Source organism: Achroia grisella, unplaced genomic scaffold, assembly GCF_030625045.1.
Source record: "Achroia grisella isolate CSIRO2021 unplaced genomic scaffold, CSIRO_AGI_Agris_v1 utg874, whole genome shotgun sequence".
NCBI classification, from domain to species: Eukaryota; Metazoa; Arthropoda; class Insecta; order Lepidoptera; family Pyralidae; genus Achroia; species Achroia grisella.
The window spans coordinates 3,357,600-3,378,181 of NW_026713051.1; the positions used below are offsets into that span (position 1 = coordinate 3,357,600).

Genomic DNA, 20,582 nt, shown 5'->3' on the forward strand with positions numbered 1-20,582 from the left:
ATATAAATAAAATTGGAGTGTCTGTTTGTGATATTGAAATATCCGTTTGTTACTTCATGTATATGAATATAAATGTTCACCAAAAAACCACTTTTTACAATTTTTGTCTGTCTGTCTGTCTGTCGGTCTGTTTGTTCCTGCTAATCTCTGAAATTACTGGACCGATTTAACGGGACTTTTTTTGGCAAGTAGCTGTTGTAATAAGGAGTAACTTAGGCTACTTTTATTTTAGAAAAACAAAGTTAAATTCCACGCGGACGAAGTCGCGGGAACAGCTAGTGTTATAATATAATTTTGTTGTGTTTGTAAAGTAAATACTTCGAATGTTTTGTTTTACTTTGGAATCTCCAATCATGAGTACTAATATAAAACTGTAATAACTAATAATAATATTGTTTGTTTTAGATGCAGAACCTTCCCGGCCAAAACAATCTGTTTCCAATGCATGGTCTGCAGCACTCGTCATCACAATCGTTTGGCAATTCAATGTATGGGAACATGATGCAACAAATGCCACCACAGGGACAACCTAGTTCACAAAACTTAGTGGACCAGTGGTTTTACGAGGATCCTAAGGTATATATTATTCTAGAATTCCATTTTGAAAGTTGGTTGTACAGTAACCATTTTTTACGGAATTCTAGTACTATTATTTTTTCTATTCTATTATACTATTTTCTTCTCTGTGTGCAAATTAAATAATGACTTGTCTTGGTTGATCAACGTCAGAGCAATTGTGAGCGAAGGGTCAAGAGGCTCAATTACTGACAATTCTCTCCTACCGGCTTCCAATGTGTCTGTATTGTATATAGACCGAGGCTTAAATGTTAAAACTACTTGACTTTCAAAATTGCTGTACCCTTTCCCATATATGGATTGATATTGCATTGATGTTGTTAATAATGTATATGTTTTTTGTTTACAGAAAATAATTCAAGGTCCTTTCACATCAAAGGAGATGTACAGTTGGTATAAGGCTGGATTTTTCCCACCTAACTTAATGGTTCGGCGCGCTTATGAAACACACTTGCGTCCATTAGCCAGCTACGGTCCAATTGTACCGTTTGCTCAAATGGTAAGTCTACACATTTTATGCTAATATTATGTATACTATACTACTATATATACTACTTATTCTCAGTTGTAAAAAAATACTTTTTATGAATAGAGAACATAGTTTAGGTTTTATATGTTAATTTCTTAAAAGAAGTAGAAGTGTTATTTATTTTATATTTCATTAACATACTTGTAAGATATAAGTTTTAAAATGAAATTGTAGACTGTCTAGTTTAATAAAATTGTTCTATCCAGGACCTAATGCCTCCATTCCCCATGAATAGTCCATTTGAGTCGCGACCCCAGGGACCGCATGATTCTATAATGAATACTCCACTTGGATTGGATTCGGTATGTAACTATTTATGGTGTTCAAGTTAACAATGGGCGTGGTATGACTTTACTGCCTGTTTTAATTAATTTCTGTACAACAAATTATAGATACATATGTATATATTTGGTGTTTCTTCTTCATTGTTAGCAGGTTCGATTCCTGTATTCATATTTATTAATATGTATGATAGTTTTAGTCTATTATTATATCAATATTTGTATATCTGGGTGTTTACTATGTATTGTGAATATTCTCAAAAATGTATTTAATGTATATCAGTTATTATAGTACCTGTGAGGTCAAGCTCTTTGTTTTGGATTATATGGTTGTCCTGGGATTATTTATTTATTTTATATTATAGAAATTAATTCATGAGCATTTTTATTATTATTTATCTGTATGTCTCTATTTATTATTTATTTTATTAAAGTTACTTCCCTATCCGCGCAATACACCTGCATGCTTTAGAAAATATTTAAGGACTATTTGATGGCATGGAAATGTTTATTTTTAGTAATATACATATAAAAACCTATTAAATTTTATAATAAAACACAAAGACATTGCATGATTTCGTGTTCGAATACTGCCGGACTGGAGAAACCGCAGTCAAATTGTTTCCTAGTGTTTATGCGGTGAATAAAACCCTCAGACGAATGGAATCAGGATTTTTGGTTGACAACTCTCAAGTGACGTTTCAGATATTTCTATCAGATATCAGATATTTCCGATAAAAATAGAGCAACACTAGTTGATATTATTAAACCCTAATAATATGGTATATTTCGTATCTGTGTAAGTTATTTACATGCTGGACAGTATATATCTAGATATTGATTTCCATCTCTGACAATCGTGAATGCAAAGGGGCGGATGCACTCAATCTACTTGATTTAAACCTTGTGTTTGATAAAAACAATTGAAGCTAGTTTAAAGGATCGAAGTGTGTCCTGATCCTGTGCAATTTATATATATACGCTGCGTTAATATCTAAATCTGTAAATAATCGAGTGAATTGACGCAGTAAACTTAGTGTTAAAAATTCATATTAAAAATACATTGGAGATAATCGGCGATCCTAACAGTTTACCCCAACCGAAACAGAACATGTTTCTTTTTGTATAGCTCTTCTAAAATTAAACAGAATGTCTTTAACGGTCTCGTAGAGGGCAAAACGTGTATTACATGATTGCGGCTATACCGATCTTTGAATTGATTTATCTGCACTAAACGGAGATTGACCTATATCTTTTGTGCAACATGTTACAATATACACAATACAGCTTTTGAAGCCCAATCAGAAAATTTATTCTCATAAAAGCAATCTTCTTTCATGATTTTATAAGGCCGCATGTTATGATTGTGCGAGCTGTATTGTAACCTACCTTTTAGTATTGTTCAATACCCCAACTCTTTTGAAACTTAATACATAGAATTGCGTCTTAGCTCTTTGAATTGAATGGTGGCGCTTTGCTCCCCACACTTACCCAGTTTTTGCTCCATGTAAGACCAGTCGCAGACTGTATGGATGGTAGACCTGTACTACAAGTATGTTTGTACCTTGTGTTTGGTGTAAAGCAGCAATTAAAATAAAAATAAAAACATTGTCCATACTAAGTCTCTACTGACTGTTAACTTTTCATTACCGAACATCTGAACGGATAAACTGTTGTAAAGTGTTTAAATACTGTATATGATACAGGTGTGTTTTATCTCAAATAATTTGGAAGGAGGTCAAATAGGAGTGAAAGATTTTGTACATGAAGAAAATTTGAAACTATTTCAGTATAAATTTTGCTACGGATGGCGAAATTAATTCGTAGGTATATTTTGTATTAGTGATCATGATTTCTATGCATATTGTTATGTATTTACATAAATGGTATTTGAAATGAAAGATAGGAAGAAAATACACATAACAATAACAAAAATATTTCTTAAATTATATATTGGATTACTTTGGTACCAAATAGGTCTACTCTCAGCATATGTCGTGACAGGGTGCCACGACACTGGTATTCTGCGGAGACATTCGGATTTAGGTATTTGTATCAGTCGTCTAATACAATACATCTGTGTGAATTGTTCTTGAAGTTTATATTGCAGTGGCAACAGATATTAACGCAGTCAATGGTGGCCACTTACCCAACATGTAGACCATCAACTTGTTTCCCAATGCAGTTACATTTAAAATGTGTGTTTATAATTTTTAGGATATATCCATACAAATATAAACATTTAAATGTGTCTGCTTGTATATCCTCTTTGTATCGTATCCCATGAGCAGGTAATAGTTTATCTTTTCTCTCAAAATTAATCGGGAATGAATAAATTAAAAAAATAATATACATATCACATAAAACCTCATCCTAAGAATTCTGAGAGGTTTAAGTTGCATTTTAAAGTACTTATTATATTGTTATATAAGAGTGTTTGTGAATATGGATGGATAGAAGGATGAATGGATAGAAAGATGAATGGATGCTTGTTTCCCTTTCACGCAATAAATTCAGAACTAATTTTGGTGAAATTGTACTGTAAATATAGCTTATACATCAGAATAAATTTCACGCGAGTGAAGCCGCGGACATAGGTAGTATTTATATACAGGTATTTATGTCTAATCTTAAAATCGATATCTATATCCGCAACTATAATGACCGAGGATATTACGAGCAGGTATTGCATCGAGTATTTAAAGGTAAGTCCGACTTTATGACTTTAAAGAAAAGACCGACAATTGAATCAATCCTGTCCTCGAGGGGATCGGTTGTCGGCCACTCCAATCTCAGCAATAACCTCTTTAAATTGACTAGGGTTTTCCGAGTTAAATCAACAGATGACCGTAGCCTGGTTTCTCAGTGTCAATGAATATAACTCCTTGTTACTTGTAATATTCTACATACATGTGCAATATACAGAAAAAATGACATGTTTCATATCTGTACTTTATTTTTGTTGGCTTAGAATGCTGTTCTTCTTTCTTGTAGACACTGCCATTTCGTTATTAACAATTATCTAAAATTGTGGTTAATATTTGCCATAAAAAGTAGCATGTTTGTAGTTGTTGATGTTGTAAGACTTTAATTTTGATTGTCTTGCTTAATTATTCCTCATTTTTATTAGTCTATTTCATTACTTCACTTCTAATTTTATTTTGAACGCAGACTTCTTTTTGTTACACAAACAAATATTTTTAATTATTGAAAATAATTGGTTTTATTTGGGTTACATATGCATTGTATTGTAACTTTAATATATAAAATAGGAAAAATACAAGATAATTGGATGGATAACGAAAATAAATGTTTAAAATGTGGGCAGCCATGTTTAATTGGCAACAAAAGTGTATAGTAAACAAGTATACTATCACCGATTAGTATAGATAGATTGAAAATGTTCAATTAAGTTGTATGTTCTAGGTGGTCAATGTAACAAGACCATTGGATTTGCATTTTGGACCCATCGAAGTTATGAATCCACCACCACATATGGTAATGTTATCCCGATATCTGTATTTGTTTTTACTCGACTACGAAGGGTTATGTTTTCAGCTGGCTGTATGTGATGGTACATTTATTTATTCCTTCATAATTCCTAAACCTATCCTTAAACGTGTTTTAAATAAAGTTTCATTCATTATATGCGTTTTATTGCTCCATAGGGTTATCATGTGATTAATATTAACTCCCTTGGAATGTAAGAGAATACGGATATTCTGAGTTTTATGTATGTGTAAGGTATTTCTGAAATTTATAAGAATAGCTGATGAAAGAACACTTGTTTGACAGGTACTTTGTTGTAGATGTGTATATATTATGTGTTATATTGCTCAACCCAGCCGTAAAAGGCAAGTACCGCTAGTTTTTTTTATTATATAAAATATCACAATTTTTTTGTACAGCTGTTATTACGAGAGATTTTTTTAATGCGCCCGCATAAAAAAAATCGCTCATTTTAATAATTTAAAAAAAAAATTATTCGCGTACTTTGTGCTGACTGATGTCATATTATCTTCGTAATTATTCAAGATAGGATCGATCGTCATGGAGTTCTTTTGGGAAGGCCTTTGTTCATCAGTGGACGTCTTCCAGGCTGAGATGATGAATTATTCAAGATGGTCCTTTTAATTTAGTTGTCATCTTATTGTATCTGTTTTCATAGTTATTATTATTGTATAATTTATTTCACCACAAACTCGTACTTGTACGATCAGTCTTGTTCCATTCAATTTTGTTCCATTTTTAAAATGTTTGTTTTTCTTTTTTTTTCAACACATTGTCTGTTGAATATGTTCATACTATGACTCCCTGTTGTTTAAAAGTGCCTATCAACGTGATATGACACTTGATTGGTTATGGTGATGCATCCTGTGATCGTGCGTTCTTTCTGCACTCACAAGCATGTCGACTCGATTAACTCAACTAGTGTCACTCACGTACGGATTTGTCAGGATGTGACTGATTGGGCCACCCGATCTGGCGCCAAATCTGTCGTGTCGTGTTTCGCTTGCTCTACCTAAACATAAGTTTACTGACGTTACACGTAACATTCACAAGCTATTTATTTCTACCATAAACGAGTAAAATTAACAAAAAAACAGTATGTGACTATTCGAATGTATGTAATTTATGGAAATTCAGAAACAATTGTAAAATTTCAAATCAGGTATGTACCAAATGGGAAATCAAAAGTTCCAAACAAAAGTTTGTTCATTTTCTAGTACAAACTTCTTTTCAATCGGCCTGTAGGGACCTAATATACGGTCGGAACGAACTATATTTCAATGACATATTTTTACTCTGGACTACATTCATTGCACTGCGTTATTTGAATTGAATTTCGTTCAAATATCGTCCGCAGTGGAAAAATTGAATTGTAATTTAGTAGTAAAGTTCGTAGTTGCAAGCTTCCATTTTGTAATGTGATTTTTATGTAATATTTAATCATAATTATATAATATTTATTTAAATTTTGAAATTACACGAATTAAACTCGTTTTTAATAACTAGAAATTAATTCTCTCATTCGGAAACTGATGGAACAGTAATCATCTGTAAGTCGGTCAACTTAAATCGATAACTCGCCAGAACGCATCCCCTTTTATGCCTCCCCGCACCTGCCCTCCATCAGACATGTAAGCTTTATAGCTATAACACACGTCTGAACTTTGTTCGAATGCACCGATTAAAGTTACTATGCGATGTGGTCCGCTCTTGAAACCACACGGCTGCACCGTTCGCTGCACCGTGCAATTGTTTCCGTGCTATCAGTACGCGAATAATTCATAATAGAGGTATAAAATCAGTTTCTCTCGCGTTTATTTAAATTATTACGTTTCTAATTGCGACGCAAATAATTTTCGGCGGCTGTTTATTTAAAAATGCAGTTGTGCGCGCTTCATAGTGACGTCACGATTTTCAAGACCTCAACTGTCCTTCGCACGATTGAATACGGAATCCGTTGTGTGGTTCGAACGTGTGTTATTGCATTTACTGATACGGTGTAATAAAAAAGATTTAAATAAAAAAATCATGTCGGTATTTAATACGTATTTCTTTTTGTTTTACTGTATCGAACAGTAGGGCCGAGAATATTTGATGAGTTGTTTTATTTTTAGGACCAATAACGTAGTTGGCTAGTAATTTGCGATATCGAGCGGGAAATCAGTCGGATACAGCTGGTCTCTAGAATATTTAAGCAGATTGTATAATATTGCCTCTTTCCAGGTGGAATCACTATGGAGCCAGCCCAGCACTGCTCCGGACATGATGTGGATGCAACAAGCTATTAATAACAATAACGAATCACGCGTCAACTCTCTCATGTATTTCTGGGACCAGCAGGTATGTACTGCATCTTTTCTTTGTTATACATTTAATAATATGGTAAATTGTGGTCGGATTAAATATTTAAAAGCAAAAATGAAAAGATACTTAGAATAGATAGATAAACATTTCGTTTATTATCTACTTGCATCAGGTATTCTACAGAAATAACTTCACGTTAGTTAACCAGAAAAGAGTATGCTATGACAATTTGAAATTGGCTGAAAATACAGTTTACTTAAAGATTATCATTTTCTATTATTAAATTCACTGTCGTCAGTGATTAAACCACGGAAATTTGGAATATTTCACCAAGAGATCAACGAATTTAATTTTGGTGCTAGTTGCACTTTTATTTTTTTTTTGGTTTATGTGAATAATAGTCGTTCTATTTGATAACTAGTGTATATTGTTTTAGACATCAATTATTTTACTTAACTTAATATTTAATCGGACTTCTTTTTTCTTTCGAACTAGTATGATGCGATAATAAGGTTTTAATTTCGTAATAATATACAATATATGTACGTTCAATAACGTGTATTATTTATATATTTTGATCAGATTGTGGTATTTTCTCATCATGCTCTTGGTTATTTAACGGCTGCTCTGCATGGTTCTGGAAATTGTTATCGTGAATAAAGAAAGAATTGTATTAAAACATTTAAAACATAAATATTATATTTTTAAAGATATCGGGACACTGAATAATTTTCGGAACCATGTTTTGAAATTTGACTTATTGCTATTATCATTAACAATGACAATAGTCAGCAAATTTCTATTTACTGCTTTTAACAAAGGAATCATGAACGACTCTGTAGAGGTTTGTATTTTTATTATGCAATATTATATATAAATAACAATTTTTATAACAATTATTATATCATGCATCTATAATTATTACAATTTACCAAAAACACGTGTGGAAATGGTTCAATATTATTAATTTTGTACATTAATATGCATATTTTATCCATGACTAAACCCTTCGTTAATATATATGTACATTAAATAAATACATAACAGTTAATACGTCATTATTCAGCTAAATTATTAAAATACACTTAACAGTGCTTATGACGCTACTTTCAAAAATATTAATTATTGTATTGAAATAGAAAGAAAGGAGGAACCTATCGTAGGTTCGACAAATCTTTTTATTCAATTAAGACATAACACTTACAATTTGGATGTAAGGCAACCTATGGTGACGTTCCATTTTTAAATTATTTTTGTAATTACATTGCATTATTAATATAGAATTAATACAGCTGTAGGGTTATTTGAAATTCTTGTTACAATATATATATTTTAAATATCATTGGCAAACAAGCTGATTGCCTACATAATGAAAAGTTATCTGCACCACTTCGGCGTCATATAATAATACATTAGGAAGCCGTGGTGCTTATATTTTGTTGCCATTTCTGAGGATCAAGTTGTTATACTGTCGTACCATATAATTTCTGTGCTTTACCTATCTACGAACTGAAATACAACTTTCATAATCTTAACTTGACGGCAGAAGAGACACAAGTTTACATAAACGACTCAACATATCCCCCGGGGTACATAAATGCATTTCTTCCCGATTATGGTCCCGGACGGCGTAGTCGAGCCGTTATCAGCTGACAACTGGTGAATGCAACAGTCGCTTCTTTCACGGAGATTAATCTAATATATAAAATTCTCATCTCACAGGTTTCGTGATTATATTCCTCCGAAACGGGTGGACCGATTTCGATGAAATTTTATATGTATATTCAGTAGGTCTGAGAATAGGTTTATAATTAATTTTTATACCACTAAGTGTTAAGGGTGGCTGACACCAAATATTTTTTTTCAATTTTTATTCTTAAACATTTTTTTTTATTATGTGGCGTTAAAAAATACACACAACACTAAAATTTTAACCGGTAAAGGTCAACAAGCTGGCGTTCCATCGAATCTTAAATATTAAATGTGACCAATGTACATGAAGAGCACTAAATGACTCTTAATTGTTATCCCCTCATGCGTTACCATCGCTGGATAATTCTCTAATAATTTCAAATATGTATGTATGAATCTTTAATGTCATGCCTCCATTTTCTATATGTTCACTGTTTTATCTCATCCTTCAACCGAAACACAGCTTACAAAGCAAGCTATTTGGCGCCAAAAATATAGGTTACCACCAATTTGTACAATGTCTATGTCAAATATCTGTAATTAATGTGGTTGTTGTCGTGTTATCCGTTAATGGATTTATGCCGCACAACGCTTTGTGTGGTTACCAAGTTCGATCTCGACTATTTCCGGTCTGTAATTTGGTATTGGAAACTAGTAGGCCACGTTTCGATTCGATTGGAGGTATTTTGGGACAGACACAACTAGGCCATTTATTGAGAAGTAGCTTGTTTCAGTCTGACAAGATGGGCTGTGCAATGCTATGAAACATCTTTACCTAGATCCTTGAAAGTTAGTTATATATTCTACTCACCGCTGACTCTAATATTCAGCGTTATTCATGTAATTATAAAGTATATTACTTTAATATACATAATGCATACAACATGATTACTTCATACGGACAATATCGATCGGACTATTTCATTCTGTTACTGACGGTTCTCATTCCCAACAAATTAAAACTGTCAGTTTTTATGCCGGAGGTATCATTGGATAAATTTAATTAAAATTGCTTTTAACTGAAATTATCGGAACGTATTTATTTTACAATTTTGCAACGTAACTACTTTCATCTGGATTTAAATTCTGAAATGAATAATATTTCAGAATTCCCTTTGATGTGAAGCCAGTGTAATTACATTTTAAGCTCTTTATTTAGTTATATACATGTTATTTTTATTTAAGTTGCTTTATATTAATATAATACTATATAGTATATGTACCTACCCATATATAGAATATCATAATGTAGTCAATACACTTCTAAATTAATTTGATCCAAAATATGAAGACGTCCTTGCCTGCTAGTTTTGAAAAGAAGACACGCATTGATTACTAACATACATATATAACGATTTTATATCTCTGTTTTCGAGATTGTCATAAAGTATGCATTCAACATGGGCCCGATACTAGGTTCACAGCAGGCGTTTATAGGCTACGTACGGATTTATCGTATCCATGGCATTGTACTATATAGACAGTACAAAAGTGTCGTCTTTTGTGTTTTTAACGCTTTGTTGCCGCCTCCGGCTCCGGTTTAGGAATATGCAAGTCTGGCTGAATAATCAGAACAGTACCAGTTGTCTGTTAGGTGTCGCTGCTTATACTGAAAGATTTATTTTAGTTTTTATGACGACTTTACTGTGTAACATTTATTATAGATTTAGGTGGATGTTTCTTTTATTAATTCTGAAATTCAGTCATATTTTTCGATACTCTCGGAAGACTGACAAAAAGTTTGCAATTTAGATATAATTAAAACAAACAACACATTTAAATAATTAATTTCTTTGGGAACACATAACACTAAGGCGTTGTTCCTAGTAAAATTGACTATGCTACATTTTAGCTCGACACGCAGTAATATTGACGTAGCCAGATATATGATACACCTACCAAGGTGGTCCATGCAGTGTGGATAAAATAGAACATCAGCAAAATTATTAATGAGTGGGCTGGCCATCATTTGTTTATAATTGCTGATATCGCTATTCATGTATATATACGGTTATCACATTCCATCAGGTGATATCTCAGATGAAATAAACCAAGTTATAACAATGAAAATAAAATGGCAGTAGACTCTGTCATTAGTATAAAGGATAATAATCTATTCAAAAATTACTTTTTTTATAATGAATGGGTTAAAGGTATCGCCAGTTAATTATTGGGTACAGAGCTAACATTAAACACAGTATAACAGCTTATTCTACGTAAATGGTAATAGGGTACTATGTATGTCACCGTTTATTCTATAATATTGATATATATAGGTAGAGTATTTTGAAACACCGATTTAAAAAATAGTTAACTTACAATATTTTTGCTTATAAATACAACGTCTAAATTACAGTCTCGGTTGGATAGTCGGAGGCTTTGTAGCTTGTGAACGTCGTGGTGAACGCAACAATTAACATATATTTTAGACATATTACAGTAAATTATTTTTCGTGTTAGTCAGATTGGATCTCATGAATTTGGCTTGTCTAATAGTTTAATACCCTGGCTTTCAGTCCGGTAATGACGTTCTTAATATATTGATTTTATATTAATCTACTTTAATATACCAAGGTAATTACTTCGAAGTCTCGTAAGACGTTATTGTATAAAATATATTTTTAGAATATTTATCATTTAATACTTTAATGCTTTAGATAGAGAATGCTTAAAGTTAAAGTAAAGTTTTATACATACATAATTTACTATTGTAACATTTGATTTAAAAATGTGTTTTTAAAATATCCTCCAAAGAAATTTTACTCTTTTACTATTTAATACGGGAGATAAAAGATAATAGAAATATTTTTAATGTTTTAAGACAACGATAATATGCGCTATTATTTCATTTATAAAAATGTTTACTTCACTCTAATAGTATAATGTTTACTGTATTAATTAAACTGTGTAGAGATATATGCAGTATCTTTTCTTGCTTTTATTAGGTGGTGGATGACGTATAACCTTGACAATGTATACCTAAATCTTTGATACTTGCATTTAAGTAATTTCTTTAGGTTATACACTTTGAATATGTCTAGTTTTCAGGATCCTTAAAAAACTAGGGAATACTTACTTTATTTCTCACTAAATGTATTAAAAATTACAATGTGGGTAAAAAGTAGATTGACAGATTTAAATATATCACATATTAAAATATGATATTCATCACGAAAACAATTGTGAATCTTCTTTATCCCACAATTTGTTAAGAAATAATAAGCCTTTTCATTGCAGCGAAATGAAAGGGATATTGTTTCGTAGAGCACATTACTTTCATGATTCCTTCAACGCTTTTGAATCTACGTTAATAGACCATGTTTAGATTAAATTTCTGTATAAACTTATGGTTTGTGTCGCCTAACAAACTTAAAAGTAACAACGAAACCCGATCGTCACACTAGAGTCCTGAAGACTACTTTTATTTCATTTTGCTGAGTTGATGTACAATAAGACTAGTATTTGATAATTGTATACTAATCTCAAATAATCATATCTGTTGTATTGTTTCTTCCATTTGTCATTTTTGTACGTCGATTCAGCAATTTTGTTTTTAAATTAGATAAATTTAATATATAATGTGCTGTTTTGTTGTTGAAAAATATTTATTATTTTTCAACGGTGTCCAGACAGCGCCGAATTGTAATATATATATATATATATTATAATTATAAAATTAAATACTGTATAGAATATGCCGTAACTTAATGTATATTAATACTTATATGAATTTTGTCAATAGATTTCAAAATATGTGTGCTTGGCACCGTGGTTTGGTAATTACATTGTTGAAAATTTATTTTACTAACTGTCTACTTAATATAATATTCTACATTATTTAACAACAGTATTTGTCAACATTTCGGTCTCGTCCAACTTTTTAAGACTTTGGTCGAAATATGAGGGAATAATTCAGTTACAAATTGACAACGATAAAGTTATATTTAAGATTCTTATATCAAACTAAATTACACTCAACGCAAACTAAGTTAAGTAACGGCTTGTATCATGGGTATTACAGAATTGACGGCCGTACCTACATTTTACACAGAAAAGTTATACTGATATTATAGTGTTTATATTATTAGCAAATCGAATCTACAAAAATTCAAAACTGACCTATTACGATAAACATCTACATCTCAACCTGTCAATTAATGACTGATCTTGGATCCAAGCAAAGTATATAGCAAGTATTTATGATTCTGTACGACTTAATGAATGTAGTCAAATAATTTGCACCTTTCGTAATTTACTTGAGAACGATTTTTTTTTTCAATAAAATATCGTATGTTAAACCAGCAGACAGTCCATGTGATGGAGAAAATAGTAACTGTCGCCTATATACAATAAACATGAACTGCACGAAATATAACCTTAAAAGTAAATACACAGACAGTCTTACATACATACAATTCATAAGAATGAATTCTTGAGTTTATATACAGGAAGGTGTTCCTTTTAATCTCTAATTTATTTGATAAACATTTTCTACTGCTGTATATTCTATTCTTTTATACTGCTATGTTGGCAAACAAGCACACGGCCCATTTGATGGTCGATGGTTGTTGTAGCCTGAGGCACCAGGGGTGTTACATGCGCGTTACCGACCCTAAAGACACTCTTGACCCTATGCTGTAGTCCCGTGTAAAAACCTTGGCAGGTAGTTAATTCCACAATCTAATTTTCAATAAAAAATTTTATAACTTCATCTGTGCCCGCTGTTTCACCTGCGTATTATTTATAGCCTATATTTTCTTCTGATGTATAAGCTATATTATTGTAAAGTTACATCAATATCCGTTTAGTAGTTTTTGCGTGAAAGAGTAACAAATATCCAACCATCCATCCATTAATACTCAGAAACTTTCGCGTTTATAATTTAAAAATATTACCATTATCTTAATCGATTATATGTCTACCAACTAGTGACACCTTTTAGATAAAAAATATGGCCAGCTTTGAGATGTGGATTACTGTAACAATGAGTAGTGCCATGTTCTACTCTTATACTATTTGTAGGTCATTGGAATTAGCTGGAATACGCTTTGGGCTTGACATTTATTGTTATAGAAGTATTAAGTACTTTGACTGCTGCCTTTTCAGAACATATTAGTGTCACTTGTACATTCTTTAGGCCATAGTGATGTGATGCTGCACATATAATAGTATAAATGAAATATTATTACTATTCTTATAAGCTATTATAAGCTTATATGTCTGCTTGTAAAATATACAGGCTTAAATGCCTAAACAGCTCATTGTGAATTAATATTGCATTGGGTTGTGTCCCTAGGATGGAAATAAAGAGTAGATAAAGTCGCGGGTAACAGTTAGTATTTGATACCTTGCACAAAGAAATAGAATTAATGTTCAATAATGTAACTGATTTCTATGAAGTTTTTACTAAAACATATGCATATTTGTGTTTTCTTCTTAAAGTAAAGACCATAAGAAATTTAGGATCCACCGAGTAAGAGATTTTATATGATAATAAATTGCTAACTGTATCCATGCACGTAAAAATAATTCAGTTACTGAATAATTCAGTTACTGCTATCCCAGATTGGAGGCATTGTCAATTGTTGAGGTCGTGCAATTGTTAATATACCTAGATTTCGCTGGGTACATTTGAATCGAATATGGCAGCATATATTTGAATCCACCATTGCAGGCAGAGCTCTAGGATTAATAGTTGTTTTTGTTTTTTTATTTGTTGACGGTGTTGCCCACATCGGAAAGTTAGACAAAAATATTAATTGACACACAAATGTATTTTGATGTCGTCCCAATTTAATCTAACGACTTTTTGGATGTAAGTTGGCTATTGGTTGGTTGGAAGTAAGTTTATGGGAACGTCATAACCTAGTGGTATACTAATACCACTACGTCCCCATAAAAACACTTAAGTATATTCAATGTTATTACAGAGTTTCTTTCAAATCACACAACACATGAGATAATTAACAGTTTATCATATATATTTATTTAATAATATGTATGTTAATATACCTATTGTATAATGCTGTTCGTTTTATGTCGATATTAAATTTATTAAAAAATCTGCTCTACGCATCTGATAGGATAGTTGTCAAAATAGGAAATCCACTATTGTTATAGAAAAGGGTATGACCGGTTAAGCATATGAAATCTGCATCAATGTCTATTGAAGGAATTATACTCTGTTAACAAGATGTTTTGGTTAGGGATTATCATCCCTTTACTTCCTTATTATAGGGATTAGGGATATGAAACTAATCGTGTGTTGTTCTGAAGAAGGAACTATGAAAACAAGGTAAAACTGCTTCAATGGACATTCTGGTGCACATTTCATATGGTTACACACCCGGCCAAAGCATTTACGTTATTTATAAAAGCTTCGTTTCGTTAACGAAATATTTTGGCCATAAGTGGTATAAAAAGGGTTTCTGGCGTTATGTTGTATTTAAATAATGTTGATACAAATTGTATAGATTTAAAAATAAATAAAATGTTATTTATTATTAAGAAATACAATGCATGATATTAATCTGTATAACTATATATATTTTTGTTATAACTAGAATGACAAACAGCGTGACGATCCATCAGATCAGTAACTGGTAACAACGTTTACCATTTAGGCAACGGCCTACCTATTTGTGCCATAAATATTGTTACAAAATCTTTATTTTTTTGTATTGCATGCAACATTTATAACTGTAATATGTGTTAGTTTGATATAAAAACGTTTAAAATATATAAATGATCTACATTGGCTGCAATATAGTTCTTTAAACATTGATCCAGTTATCAATAGAAGCACGCACTCTTTCCATGGGCAAATTCGTTAACGACAATCTTATGGATAACTTTAGCAACTCCAAATTGTTATAACCTTAAATTATAATCCAGAGGATTAAGATCGGTACTAGATGACAGCCAGCCTTCAGCTTTGATGAATTTCGGAACAACTCGGTTCGAACTTAATGACCTGGCTCTGTGTCTTGCTGAAAGGACCATTCTTGGTTATGGAACATTGGGTTGTTCAGAGCCTTAACCACCATTCTCAAGAATGGTTTCTTGATATGCTTTGCCGATGTTTTGATACCTATTACACAAAAGTACATCTCAGTTACTCGTTCATAACTACCTCACTACCAAACTATCACTGAAGTGGGATCATGGCCACGTTGTACTCTGATGACTGATTGGGAAGCTCTACTTTGAGAATTGTTTTTTTAGAACTTTTAAAAACCGTCATTCCCTTTGTAAAAATATTGGTAATTCTAAAAATTTACTCACCGTAACAAATAATTTCTATGACCTCCCTTTGCGTTTAAGTAGTTTTTTTTATTTAATATTCTTTATAAAATTATCATTTCAGTGATGCCCAGTGCATCTGGGTAATAGGGTGCCAGTCCTGAGTCATCTATTTTAAATACGCGATATTATTCTAGAAGCTACAAGTATCTTCATCTCGCGAAATAGAGTTTTTTTCTTTCTGACATAATTTCTTCAAATTCTTTCCCTTACTACTTTAATTGCTATTTTCGTACGGACACTGCATAGACGGCCAGATCTTTTTCTGCCACAAACAGAGAAGGTTTCGTTCCACCTATTAATAGCTCGGTGCACAAACGTTCAAGGTAACCAAGCGGATGGGGAGTTTCTAAAATTGTATTTGGGTCCATACCTACCTTGTGTAATGCATTCACAGCGATTCGAGGTTTTCTTTATCACTCCATTTGATTTTAATATCATACAAATATTTGAAGATATTAAAATCTATAGATTGAGACAAATAGATTGGCGTGCAGAATTCAAAAAGACAGATTCCAAATTCAAATGCAATATTTTTTTATTTTTATTGTTTATTTTTAATTGTAACGAAGGATTTATTGTTATGAAGGGGAACGCCCGTGACTACTCGTGCTTTGTCATTCAGAAAGATACAGATGATGCATCCAAATATTTTATAATTTCACTGCTTTATTTCACCCTTCAACCGAGATCTGTCTTATTACTTCCGTGTTCCTTACCACTCTTCATATAAAACGTGCTACTAAGAAAAATTCTACATTAACCAATTAAACTCAATGACATTGTGTCCAAAGGATACAGCAACTACTATGAACGTTTCAAGACTAGTCATATTTTCTTTTAACAAGTTTATTTTAGGATTATAATTAACTGAAATATATAAAACTCGAAAATACATGTTCAGCTCATTCGTATCATTAATCCAAGACAGTATATGAATTTGAAAAAATATGCAAGGCATTGGAATTATGAATTTTCAGAATATCGTAAAAAATACCTTTATGTATATATATAATAAGTAAGGTACGTTTAATTATTAGTGCCAATTCTTGTACAAAAATTAAATTTAAGCAGCTTAGCATGTAAAGTATAATTACTTACAAAACTTGCAATGTTCTGGATTGTCTTTTATAAATCTATACTAATATTTTAAAGATAAAAATATGTGTTTTTTTATGTTTTTTTTTTTATTGGATTGTATGATCTCATAAAATATTGAATTGATTTGGATATTTATATATAAAGGACTTGCGAAGTAATAAATAGTACAGGCGTATCGAGCGCCTCCTCCTTTTTTAAGTGGGCTTAAATACAAAAATCAATATATTTGTTTGTTCGTTACTGCCTTAACCGTTAATAAGGGAACATTGTTATATAATTTGACTGCTTATTCATAGTTATAATATTCCATCCCTTCGAGAATGAGATGGTAGTATCAGTTCTAGAATTGTAATTAGGGTTATAATGTACTTGAAGAATTATTTACATAAAGAAGATCGAGGATTATTCACAAGAATGTAATAAACTCAGGAAAAACTTGCATCTCGAGGTACTTGTGCGCGAAAAGAAAATAAGAACTGTTTGCGGTTATAATTTTCAAAATACACGTGTGTGTGTTTGATAATTCCATCAGATTTTAATAATTCGAGAAGTTAACAGTTTTTTGGAAAAACATTTCGAAAACTCCGGCAAAGAGACGGTAGTTCATCAGACGTTCGAGATAGACTGTAACTGGAACACATTTGCATAATAGTCCTAATTCAAAGGGTTGTAAAGATTGCTATCTTTATACCATTGAAAATTTTGATTACCTCACAACATGATTTGAAAAATCTACACCAAATATAAATAAGGGCATTATTATAATTATTTTTCATAATCATCATATTCATATATTCACCGAGAAATGAGGAAGTAAACGAGAACATTTATTTCTACTATCATTACACAAAGAGGATACGGAAAAAATAGTGATCAATTATGAAAGTAATTATAAATAAATAACTGGTGTAATTTTAAATAAATCCAAACACCTTCAAGGTGTAACAAGATTTTTAAAATTTATTATATTAGTAAAATAACACGCGACTAAACGCTGTATATGTGGGTCTTATAAGATGATGAAGAAAAGAATAAATCTCGATGGTGTGATCTAATCAAAATGCTAGTAGAAATAGTAAATAATTTGGACTGCTAAAAAATAATTAAAAGAAATAACTGAACTCTTATTGTGAGTAAATATTGCTTATTATTCAGGAACTTATAGTAAAATTTTAACTAATGTCTGTATTATTCTATTCTATTCTATTCTACAGATGAATTAACATATTTCTAATATTGAAATGTGGTAGTACTTTATACATTCTTACCACCACTATAGCCGGATGATAACTTGATACTTAGCCCAAGAAAAAAAGAAAACCGATTTGTTATTATTTCTTTTTTGTAACAATTTGTATTTAAGACTCTGGAGACGCCATACCTACTACAATTTTATAAAGTGGTAATTCTGTCGGAAATATCCCTAACAAGGAGGGGAGCCCGGCGTGAGTTACTGTCTCAAGAATCACTGCGACTTATTGACGTCAAAACATTATCAAGCTACAGGTTTATTATTTTCGTCTCCCTACTCTTCAAGGTGATGGAGGTCATGATGCGATTTGTAGTTAGCTTTGAATTAGCAAAGGAATTTGCTCGCATTTGGCATCAAGGTCTTCTATCGAAATTGGCCTTGTACAGATTACCAGAGCCGTTAAGGAAATGGGTCGCTAGTTTTTTCATCGGCAGATGCATCTAAACTGTAGTCGATGACAGTTGCACTGGACAGTTGTATGGTCATAACACTGGCGTCCCGCGAAGATCTATTCCCAACACTGTTTTTACTGCATATCAATAATTTGATAACCACGTTAGACATTAATTGTTATGCGAACGAGAGTACTGGGGATGCATACTATACTGGCTCTGATGGTATCATTGATGTATCTGAAGTCTACCTTACAAACCCTTAACAAAGTCTCCAATTGGTGGCGATTGAACTTAATTTAATTGAACTCATTTTAACCCTACCTCTTTTATTGTGGCTACGCAATTAAGGAACATATCCATCACCATCTCTAGAACATTGTGTTTCTCGGTGTCGAGTTCTCTAGTACTGTCGAATTCTGTTTCACCTCAAAGACAAGGGAAGGCTGGCGTCCAAAAAGCTTGGAGTGCTCAATACGGAGAAATAGTACTTCATGCTGACCAGAGACTTTAAGTCACAAGTTCTGCCACGTATACATTACTGCTCTCATCTATGGGCAGGGAATTTATCGTTACATCCAGGAACCTGACTGGTCTCGGGCAGTACGGTATAGGTGAAGATTCCTTCCGCTTTCTCTTTGATTGTGGAAGGAACTACCTGCTGAATTTTTTTGCAGTTTTCTTAAGAATCACATGCGGACACCTTGGTATTTTTAGTGTTTATATGGTACAGCAGCCGTTTGTCATCAGATCTGCCATTTGCCATCATCGTGGAATTAAAATATTATAAATAATAGCTTATTCGTAGATTGATGTTAATTTTAAAAATTTGCGATCCTAATTCACAAGACTTACAGATCTATTTATTATTATACATTATGTGTATTTACTTATTTTTCATAAAACATATGATTTGCTGTATTTCGTAAGAGTAGCAAGCCACACTCTAAAATAACACGAATTGTCAGTTTAAGCTGCCTTTCATTAGGAAGATATCTACATTTTTCGCTGTATTTAGATACAATTTTATTTATTTTTAAATTTTTTACTATTATAGAATTAGAAACAACATATTAATAAAAAACAACACCGACAATGTAAATTTATCATTAATTCCTTTTTATATTTTTTGGTTCAAAAAGATTTACTTAATAGATTTTTAGAAATAATAAAACGGCATTTTTAGCAATAATTATGCTACAATATTTCAATTAATAATTCAAATATTACAATGATGTTTCGCAAGAGTTCAGTGTTTTCAAATAATTTATTTTTACGAGTAATTTTTTTTCTGTCGCTATAAAAATCGTGTAATAAATAACTACTGATACCTAAAGAAACTATCTGAATGACAACTGTCCTATAAAGAGTGGAGCGAAGTGTTATTACGTATACATTGATGATATTAATATTTGGTCATGTAAATAAACGAGAATACCACAAACATATTTAAAAAGTGGTGCCCTAAAATATAGTAATGTCAATGATAGTGAATATATCAATTCAGATTAAATTCAGACATTAAAATGAATAAGTTAGTAGACTTATTAGCGTTCGTTACTGCCACAATTAGCGATCTGTATTTTTATTTTTGTCCATGAAAAAATAATTCAGATTGGCATCTATTTGTAACGGTATATAGC

At 31.7% G+C, this 20,582-nt stretch overlaps 1 protein-coding gene and 1 long non-coding RNA gene across 2 annotated transcripts in view; one reads left to right on the top strand and one right to left on the bottom strand.

Moving 5' to 3' along the window:
• Positions 1 to 20,582, top strand: part of LOC131853139 (GRB10-interacting GYF protein 2) — a 62,772-nt gene that overhangs the window by 24,697 nt on the left and 17,493 nt on the right. The window contains exons 12-16 of the mRNA XM_059203961.1: positions 406 to 576; positions 926 to 1,075; positions 1,312 to 1,407; positions 4,813 to 4,884; positions 7,120 to 7,236. Of these exons, the coding sequence (XP_059059944.1) occupies positions 406 to 576; positions 926 to 1,075; positions 1,312 to 1,407; positions 4,813 to 4,884; positions 7,120 to 7,236 (606 nt within the window). The remainder of the gene's footprint in view (positions 1 to 405; positions 577 to 925; positions 1,076 to 1,311; positions 1,408 to 4,812; positions 4,885 to 7,119; positions 7,237 to 20,582) is intronic.
• Positions 14,926 to 16,685, bottom strand: LOC131853140 (uncharacterized). Its single transcript, XR_009357977.1, has 3 exons — positions 16,572 to 16,685; positions 16,177 to 16,459; positions 14,926 to 15,982 (listed from the first exon to the last, which is right to left on the bottom strand). It is a non-coding gene; the product is annotated as an uncharacterized LOC131853140 (long non-coding RNA).